The sequence below is a fragment of the Phoca vitulina genome, unplaced genomic scaffold (genome assembly GCF_004348235.1).
Source record: "Phoca vitulina isolate PV1807 unplaced genomic scaffold, GSC_HSeal_1.0 scaffold5, whole genome shotgun sequence".
NCBI lineage: Eukaryota > Metazoa > Chordata > Mammalia > Carnivora > Phocidae > Phoca > Phoca vitulina.
In genome coordinates this window covers 10,703,237-10,713,829 of record NW_022589708.1, presented here as the reverse complement: position 1 = coordinate 10,713,829, position 10,593 = coordinate 10,703,237, and the positions used below count along the sequence as shown (strand labels likewise).

General features: G+C 41.1%; 1 protein-coding gene across 3 annotated transcripts in view; it reads right to left on the bottom strand.

Annotated features, from left to right (window-relative positions):
- Positions 1 to 1,698: 1,698 nt before the first annotated feature.
- TMTC4 (transmembrane O-mannosyltransferase targeting cadherins 4) overlaps positions 1,699 to 10,593 on the bottom strand; it is a 63,616-nt gene continuing 54,721 nt past the window's right edge. For all 3 annotated transcript variants that reach the window (XM_032402677.1, XM_032402679.1, XM_032402680.1), the window contains exons 15-18: positions 8,622 to 8,736; positions 7,151 to 7,263; positions 4,194 to 4,263; positions 1,699 to 3,011 (exon numbers count right to left, since the gene is read on the bottom strand). In XM_032402677.1, the coding sequence (XP_032258568.1) occupies positions 2,863 to 3,011; positions 4,194 to 4,263; positions 7,151 to 7,263; positions 8,622 to 8,736 (447 nt within the window). In that variant the 3' untranslated portion in view covers positions 1,699 to 2,862. The remainder of the gene's footprint in view (positions 3,012 to 4,193; positions 4,264 to 7,150; positions 7,264 to 8,621; positions 8,737 to 10,593) is intronic.

The window sequence follows — 10,593 nt, the reverse complement described above, 5'->3', positions numbered from 1 at the left end:
CTTCCTGCCAAGCAGGGAGCCCGATGCGGGGCTCGATCCCAGGACCCCGGGATCATACCTGAGCCTCAGGCAGACGCTCAACGACTGAGCCACCCAGGAGCCCCATCCTTCTTCTCTTATTATCTATTTGATAATTATTGTCTCTCACAGTACTATCCCCTACCTGAGGGCAAGGGGCCATGTCCGCTGCCACTCACCACTGTATGTCTAGGAGAGTATCTGGCACACAGCCAGGACTTAGATGCATTAAATGAGCGGATGAGTGCGTTTAAGGTCAAATCTGTTTGCTGTAAAATCTACACCCTCCTCCAAAAATCGAAACTATTATTTATTGAGAGTCTACTGGGTCAAGTACTTCATGACCATGCGGGAGGCCTTATTATCCCCATTTTACAGGTGAGAAACTGAGGCTTAAGCAATGCTAAATGGCTTGTCTATGACATCACAGTGGGAGAACCCAGACCCAAATCTAGGTTTTCTCACCCCAAAGTCTAAGCTGATAGATGTGAATACGGACATGGATGTCCAATGCTTTCCTGCGGGGCTCAGGCTTTTATTCTGCATGATATTTAAAGTCAGTAATTTGAAATAAATGTAAAGACCATGCTTAAGAAATAGGATAGAATCAGAATCCCAAGGAGCCCCATCAAGGCAGCAGGCTAAGTCTAAGGATGAAACTTTTAAGAGAACTACTTATAAGATGCATGTCAACAGGGAAGAAATGTAGCAAACAGACAATTACTGCAAAATGCTTTTCAGGATTTTGCCATTTCACCATCAGGGAGGTGCAGGATGAGGATCAGGACTCTGAGATTTCTCAAACTGGAAACTTCCCCCATGTCTGTCTGGACAAACCCCCTCCTACCCCCTATCAGCAATAAAAACATTAAAATAAAATAAGGGGGAACCGGGACACAGCGTCCTGCTTCTGGTGGCTGGTGCAATGTTGGGATAGAATCCCAAGAAGTAGAGAGTGGCCGCCACCAAAGGGTGGAGAAAGAAGGAAGAGTGCTCAGCTCTGCAGAGACAGAAGACTGCCTGAAGTATCAATCAAATTAACGACTGTTTTCTCTGGAAAGAAGACAGCCGCGATGGAAATCCCGAGAGATGGAGCGGTGACAGCTAAGGGGATTCCTTCTGCAGGCAGGGGTCCCAGATGTGCGTGTCTTGATTTGACACAAAAGTTTTAGTATTGGTAGAAAAAAAAAATCCTGAAGGGGCTTTCACAAGGAATATTTTTCTTTACTCTCAAAAGGCAAGCACTGTTTTAAAGAAAGAAATTTGCTTTAAAAACAAAAAAGATCAACAAGCCTGCAGTGCATCTGTCATCTGCCGAGCTGAGTACTGTAGGAACATAAATAAGACCGCTTCTGCCCCCGAGAGATCTATAAATTGTTACTGTTATTTTGGGACCTTTCAAGAAATGTTTGAAACACAGCACTTCCTTTTCTGATGTATGTCAAACACCAGCACTTTCTTTCCTGATGTACCTCAAACCATCCTAAGTTACAATTTCTAAATGGCAATTCTACGCAGATCTGCCCCCCAAAATGTGAGTGTAGAGAATTAAATGCATCTCATTGTGGATCTGTTCATCCCATTCTCTAAACCTGGATAACTCCAGAGTGCAATCCTATTGCATGGTCCCTGACACCAAAGGGAAGCCACATACCAGAAGGACGAATTGGCCACTTCATTTTAAAGGGAAAGGAAGACAAAGTTCACTAACTCGAAAATCATCTATTAAGAGGGCAACACGCCATTTTTATACCAGTTTGTGTAATAATTTTACTGCATAAGAAATCAGAGAGATTGCATAAATCATTAGGTCAACAGCACATACAGAACAATAAAACAAAGCAGACATGATTATTCTGATCCAGTAAGACAGGAAAAATTTCAATTCTTAAAATTATCACAAACACCCCAAATGTGGCTCCTTTTAAGAGAAAATTTAGCTCTTGCATTTTCTGGATATAGTAATGACTGTAGTTCCATTAAGCCAAATGGAAAACTGCTTCACAGCTAAAAACATAAAAAAGCAACTTACATAGATATGTAGCCCTCTTAATACTGGATGTAACAAAAAGATATCAGGCTGCCTGCTTTTGCCTAAAGCATGGCTTGAATTTTCTATTAATAATAACAGCTTATATAGAATACAAATACAACATAATTTCCTATGTTATGAAGCTGAAATTGGGAGAATCCAAAAATTATTGCAGGAGTGAGTGTCTTCCAATGGGGAAAAAAGTATATAAATATACTAGATGTTAAAATTTCCATTCTTCATTCAATTTTTTGCCCTGTTCAAAACATAAGAATACAAATAAATATATGTCCTTACAAGTGAAGTTCCTAGTGCACTGTTTAAAAAAAGATTAAAAAAACAGAAATCTTAATTTACTCTTTCTTGTCATTAAATAAAAATTCTAATATACAGACACATTCGATATTTATATAAATTGTAGGAGTCAGTTTGTCATTTCTTGCTCACGACTGACATACAATAGTGTTAGTCCCTATACAACATGGCTCACACCCCAGATGCAGGTTTCATCCTACTGCAAGTCGCTCCAGAGAATTTTTTTTCTTTTTTCTTTTTAATTAAAAAAGATTTCATTCTTCGAATTTTAGAATTTACATTTGAGTCGTCTGAAAAAATACAATTTCAATGCAAAAACCACATCAAGCTTTCAAGAGTATATTGCTGGTGCTGTAATCTTTTTGCATGTCTTTGTTTTCATAGAAAAAAAACAGAATAAAATAAACAACATGTAAGACTTTTAAATGGTTAAACATAACCACATAATATTAATGATATGCCTCATGCACACAAACAAAAAATGCAAGAAAAAAGGATCAGACGTCTTTCTTTTGCATTTGTTCCAGCTTTCTTCTTAACAGACCATAATTCTCCTTAGTTCCCGATGCAGTGGGGTCAAGCTGCAGAGAGATTTCATAGTGTTTTTTGGCCAAGTTGAGATGTCCCCAGCGATGATAAAGCACAGCTGAAACAGCAAGAGATGGATTTCATTGGAAATGCTTCTGAATACCTTGAAGTATTCCCAACCACTTATAAAAAAAAAAAAAAAAATATGACAGCACCTCTGCAAACAGTTTTCAAAAATCATTGTTTAAAATAATATTGTTTGTACCACAAACTTTATTTATCCTAACCACACTCCCTGGTGATTATCCGTTTAACCACCTCCAGTTACTCCTGGGATTCTGCATATCACCAGACATGACCCATCTCCCTACAGCAACATTATTACATAAAGCAGTAAAAGGAAGAGTACACTAAGGTTGCCAGAAAATTTCCAGAAAGTCAGGCTGCATAGGGCTGGGCTCCATCACCGCTCAGAGCCCTGCAGAAGTCCAGCATCTGAATAAAGATGCCCCTACATCTTTTGGCAAAATAATAGCTTGTTTGTTGCTAGCTGGAAATAAGGGCTCTAACATTAAGATCTGACCAGAGAACGCTATCTAAAATCTAATTATTAAGATGGTAAAGCATCTGATTATTACTGTGATTTTGTAAGTAAAAGTAACTTTTTACATGGGCAGAAGGGCAACTGTTGCTGCTTCGTGATTTTCACAACGAGAAGCTACAGAGTCGGTAGAGAACAGATTTGGTAAAAACATATTCACATGTGGAGCATTCTAAACATTGACACTGTAACGCTCTAAAAATCTTAATTATTGAGATGTAAAAATGGAAGAAAGGAATTCTAAGGCATAGATCATTGTAGATGCACGTTTAGCCAAGACACGAGAGAATATAAGAACACAGAGGAGGTCAGTTATAATGGAAGGCCCACTAGGGAAGAAGGGAAAGGATGTAAATTAGACCAGAGACTTCCAAAGTACCTCTCAGTTTGACATTCTAGGATCTTTCAAAGGAAGAAAATCAAAGTAGATCATAAGAAGGGGATAAACTGAGTGGGGGGGATTATTGGGGTTGGTCTGGTCATACAATTATGATTTGTAAATATGACTATTATATACCTACCTTTTTAATGTGTTAATTTCTTAAAAAAAAAAACCCACATCTTAGAACCAGATTATAAAGGCCAATACAGGCTAGGCTTGAAAAAACCATTCTTCCAATATCGATTTTACAGAAATGCACCCATTTCTTTCAACTCACACAGAATTTCAACAGGATCCAAATGGAAAAATTTCCTTACCCAAATTGCCATGGTAACTTGCAGCATTTGGATGAGCTTTAATTGCTTTGAGGAATAAAGCTTCAGATTCCTGGAGAATGATATAAAAAATAAGGTATTGCACTACACAAAAGCCACACACAGTTTTGCTGCTTACGGTTTTCAAACTTTTAATGTCCTCGTTGTGTACCACTGTGGCCTTCTCCCAGCAACATCTGGGAAGGCCAGCGGGACCACACCCTGTTAAGAGGTTCTGAAGGGCAGGCAGGGAAGTGTGTGACAGGGAAAGGTGACAGGGTAACAGTGAGGGGAAGATGGGGGGGTGGAAAGCAGTGGGGGCAGCAGAGAGAGGGCGGATATGCTAATGAGCTCTGCTACCCGCCTCCCGGAAGGGGATGGAATTTTGCAACTTGAAGTAAGTAGCTCTGTTCAGGGTGCAGTGGAGGATAAGCCAAGTCAAATGGCCAGGAAAGCCTGGGTGATTGAGGACACCCACAAAATCGGTATTTTCAGTCAGCCTCAATGAGCTCATTTCCAGGATTCTCAAGGTAGGAGCCGGGGCCAATTTAACCTCCCCCAAGAACTCACAACCCTCTCAGCAATCCATAAGTAGCCCATTCATCTGGAAAAAATAAGCAGAGAGAATGAGGGAGGGACGGCCATCTGTCATCTAAGCGGTCACAGTACTGTCTATGACCACGACCAAATGCCCCTGATGGGTGTGAAGTGATTCTTGTATAGACTTGCATTTCCTCCAAATAGTGCTCACTTCCAATCGGGTTGCTATGAGGCATGCCCAAGTGTCTTCTCACCTTATCATTATTGGACCATGGCTGCCTGGATGGTCCCATTCGACCATAATACCAGGAAATAAAGATGCCTAACTGTTCTTTGCTGACACCTGCCGGGGTAGCTACTCATACCGTATACATTCGTGTTCCCGAAGGGACACACATGTGTTAGTGAGTATCAAACACTAAGCTGAAACACTGAAGTTGTTGGTTCGGGATGCGTTTGCTCCTTCTAGCTGCACCTTCTGTGAGTTTTCCAAGCGGGCTTCCCACATCTAGGATCACACATTTTATAAAGTATAGGAAGACAGATTTCTTTGTCCTGAGATGGCCTGTGGTACTCCTGAGAAGCAGGCTGGGCATTTGGGCAAACATCTCTGAAACCACAACCTTTTACAGAGAGCTGGCAGAGAAAAACTTGTATTTTGGAAATGTCATCCAAAAAGGACTGAATGAAGACATCCGGGTAACATACAAGATGTCAGCAAACATCACTTCCAGAACTCAGAGTCAGTGTCAATGTGCCAAGTTAGAGTAGCTGAAACTCCTTCAAGGTAGTGTTAAGGTTCTCCTGCCGTGTTAGGTGCATTGGAAAACACAGCAAATGGATTGTATAGATTTGTAGCTATGCTCTAAGTAGCTATGCTTTCTGACGACTTTCAAACACTACCATTTAGCTTGAGGAATAGGAAGGCCAGGGAATTTAAATCGACTTTAAAATTTCTTCTCTTTCCTTATCTTAGGCTCAGCACCCTGGCCTAGACAATTAGGATGCAAAATGTATAGAAATATAGGAAACCCACTTCTCCGTTCTGCTCTATGGAGTATTTTCTACTTTATCTGGGAAAAAAAAGAACAATGTGAACTGGAAGCCAAATGAACCGTGGGTTCTGTCCCCTTAATAGAATTCTAGTTTATAGACTGTGGGATGATAGAAAAATCAATACAATGGTTACATAAGCTGTATCCTGAAAATGCCCAGCTGTAGCCGGTGGTCGCTGGATGCTCCAGAGCTGTCCCAGGCTGATGGAGAAGGCTGGAGAGGTCAAGAGACGGGAAAACCACAAACCTTACCTTCTTCCCCCAGCTCTACACCGGTAAACCCATAAAAAATAAAAATTAACCCCCTCAAAAACCATCCTCTGGAGCAAAAGCTAGAAATGTTAAAACATATACTGAACCTATTAAACTCCCTGATATTTATTTTATTTTAATTTTTTATTTTTTTAAACTCCCTGATATTTGAAAATGAGAGACCGTGCATGAAATATCTTACTGTTATTGTGGAAAACTATGCTGATAATGATATCTGATGAGCAGAAGAGAAGTAAATAACGTGGGACAAACATGAATTAATCACCTCCTTAGGCCTCATGTGATCAAAATCAGACATAGCTCTGGATTCCGAAAGAAAATCCTTCTGTCACGAAGGATTAAGGTCCTGCTTCTGGAAGTGTGTTTTCTGTAACATCTGTGTTAGAAACCCAGGATGCTAGTTAGAAGTGCACCGAGCCTGACTTTACCCCGCCAACTGCGACAGCACCTCTTGTGGGGAGGAATCTGGGCCAGCTGCATCTAACGCACTCCCTCCCTGGCTCTGACACATAAATTTAAAGTTTGAGATCACGGGTGTTAGGAACCCTGAGTCCCCTTAGGGACACAGGGCATCGTGCCCCTTTTGATTCATAGTCCACTCCTGGCCAGTCCTGGGAGCCAGGTCAGAGAGAGCCCGGATCTCGTGTCTTGTGGTTCCGTTGGTCAGCCTTTCCAGGGCCTTGCGGATGACCTATGACATAACTCTAGACGTGGAGAAACCTGGAGGCAGCAAGCACTAGTCCTGTATTCCCCATGGGTTGTTGTTCCTTTAGTGCAGAAACTGGCAGGCGCCAGGGTGGGGGCTGGGGCAGCTGCTAGGATGAGCTGTCACTGCCTCTTCTTTGGGGCTTCTCCTCCCCTCCCCACGTTTGCACAACGGTAATGAACGCTGATGAGAAAGGACATGAAGTCTGACCCTGCAAATCCATCTTTTGGGCGGCTTCTCCTGAAAGCAAATTGACCAAGTCACACTGGTGCACGGCTCTCACTGTTTTGGCCTAATTCTGAATTTAACTGGGCAGAAATAACATTTATGGCTTCTGTCAGATGCTGGCATTGATCGCAAGAAATCGCGGCCTCCGGTTTACACACCTTGTATTTCTGGGACTTCCCCAGCACGTTTGCCAACGAGAACATCAGAGAGTGATCATTAGGTATTAATTCCAGTGCCTCTCTTCCAACTGCTTCGGCTTGGGCTAAATTACCTGCAAGGAAAACACAGAAACACTTAAGAAAACATGTTAACATTGAACTGGTATTTCATTCTGTCTAACAGTGCTTATGTGCATTGTACACAATGATTAGGAATAACTCCTTAAGAAAATCAATGAAGAATGCATAACATGGGGCGCCTGGGTGGCTCAGTCGTTAGGCGTCTGCCTTCGGCTCAGGTTGTGATCTGTCAGGGTCCTGGGATCAAGCCCCGCGTCGGGCTCCCTGCTCAGCGGGAAGCCTGCTTCTCCCTCTCCCACTCCCCCTGCTTGTGTTCCCTCTCTCGCTGTGTCTCCCTCTGTCAAATAAATAAATAAAATCTTTAAAAAAAAAAAAAGAATGCATAACACATGTACACATACAATATCTACACAACGTACATATGCACATACAACACATACATGCACGATACACCTATCCACACATATACACAACACAAATACACGTATATACACAACACACACATATACATACACACCACACACACACACACATGACGCGATCAGTTGCAAAACCACTGCAGTCCAGCACAATTCTGATATAATATACAAACAGCCTTTGATTAAATTCTGTAAAAGCACATAAAACCTAATTTTAATTTTTCCCCAGATACCAGTTACACCTAAATTGGAGAAAGCCAGTTTGTAGGATAACAGTATCCATAGTAACACTTTAATAACTGAGTATTTATCATGTGGAAGTACACATTTTATACCTCCATGAGAAGCAAGTGTGTATCTCTTTTCCACACTGCTTAGATGGCTCACTGGCTTGAAATTCTGCCAAATTAAAACTATCATTTCTTATGGGATGCTTGGATTTTCAAAAGTAGGGGAGCGGAGTAACTCCCAGTTGATGGAGCTAAGATCCTGGCTGAGAAACCACATTGTCAAGTCTGTTAGCATTATATCTCAACTAAGAATCTATGGCTCTGAGTGTAGGTTTGGGGGCATCTCCTTTAAGAAGAGTCCATGAACTGTAGAGCATGGACCTTGCATTTATTAACCCCAAAGCCATTATTGTTCACTTTTGGGTACCTCCGGCAGCCTAGACGACGGACAATGCTAGGTCACGGGCTCCAGAAGAAATGAGATATTAGCGCCCATCTTCCCCTATGGCTCAGCACTAATTCCAAGTGTCATTTCCCCCAAACATACATATTTCAATATGTCAAAGGAAACTCTATTTTCTATAAGAATAATTTTTGTCATGTAAAATATTAGCCCATATTAATTTTTTTTTTAACTCATACACACTAGAGAAAAAAAGCATATATACTGTTTCCTACTTATCCAGTGGCATGGTACTGTGGCGTCTTGTCCTCTGATGTATGCAAGGCGCCTTTCTGTACCTGTGTTATCGAGGAGTATGATCATGTTGTTCCAAGCCAAACTGTGTTCCGGCTTCAGCACAGTCGCATTCCTCCACGCGTTCAGGGCATCCACGTGGCGGTTTAGATCTGCATACTGAAAATAAAGCACGGCCCTGAAAAATCAATATTCCAATGTCGTTGCTTCCTCTAAGACATACCCAAAACCAAACCCCAAACTAAACAAAGCCTAACTAGTGCTTACTGAGCTTCTAAGTTTTCACAGTAACTCATTTGATCCTCAAAATATCTCACTGAAGTAGATAACCATCCCCATTGTACAGATGGAACAACGGAGGCACAGAGAAATTAGGTTAATTTCTCAAAGTTACATGTTGCTAAAAGTTATGTGTCTAGAAATGGTAAACAGGAATGAGCACCAGGTGGTCTAGTTCCTGAGCCTACAACCTCTTGACTGTAATTCATAATTTAGTGATTCTAGGCGTCAACTAATATTTAAGACTCCTGGAGAGACATGAATTAAAAACCTAATCATTACTCTTTTTCTAGAAAGACTTCACATAGTATATCTTTGGTAAGGTATTATTTAAAGCGGTAAATAAAATATTTAATGTAACAGCTACATATGTCAAATTCACCTTGTGAAGGATGCTTTAGTAGGCTCTTCCTGCCTACATCTAAGCTACATACAAAGTGATGAGTGTGTCAGACATATTAGTGAACTCCTTGGGAAAGTCTTAAGTGGCAACATGAAACCCCTTGGCGATTTTTTTTTAAAGATTTTATTTTTAAGTAATCTCTACACCCAACGTGGAGCTTGAACTCACAACCCCGAGATCAAGAGTTGCATGCTCTACGGACTGAGCCAGCCAGGCGCCCTGCTTTGGCAATTTGAAGCCTGTTTGCCTCCTTTAGGAAGGAGAGAATTATCTGTTGCTTTCTTTTGAGAGGGCGTGTCGTTTAACACTGAAAACACCACAAAATGTGTGGCTCTCAATGTGCATGGTTAATAAGAGCATTCCGAGGGAGAAAGTGATGGATTTTTTCTAGCAGGTGATCCTCTTGCCCTCTTTAACTCAGTTCAAATGCCCATCTTATTTGAATGAACTTAGTTCCTTTACCTCTGCAAAAACTACAAATGATAACAATTTATCCAAGTTTAAGGCAATTCCTTCCTAACTGGAAAGTCTTTTTATTAGACAACAGAAACATTTTGACTTTATGACCCACCCACACAGCAAACAGGTGGCATATTAGGTAAGGAAAATAAGGGTTTAATTATGGAAACCCTATGAATATCCATTTGCTGATGATGTTGTCAGATTTCCCATGAGACTCAGAAAACTCCAGTCACAATATTTCACCCTGTAAGTAAGGAAATGATGTGAAAAGTTCAAAAAGTAAAATAATTAAGGGTGTTAATTATACCAATATTTAATTGCTTGTATCGGAGTTTCCATTGATTTCTTGGTCAAGTGTCTCTAGCGAGTGACATGCATTTGAGTCAGTTGGACAAAATCTGTGGTGACATTCTTAATACATAGGCAAACCAACAAAACTTCATTTACACAACAAAATTCTTCACATATTTTATTATTTCTTCTTATTATTACTATTTACTGAAGAACAACAGACTGAATCAGGTAAAATTTACTGTACTTTTATTTTGTCTCAACTCTCCCCTTCTTATAGCATCTATATGAAGTGAACCAGCACTTTAAGGGAAGCAGAGAAAAATGGTGATTTGGCCAGAACTACTCATCCAGACAGGGGACAGGTAATGCACACATTATTTACCCATGAGCTCTATGCCCATCCTTCCGCACTCTGCAAAACACATTTCTCAGAGTCCTTTGCCACTTGGCTCCTTGCTAGGTTTCTGCCAGCAGGAGTCATGGGTGACATCAGATGGCTGCAAGAGGGGCCCTTTCCCCCACTCTCACACTGTCCCTCCTTCTCCTTGGCCGTGCATCTGAAGGGGCTATGTCTCCCC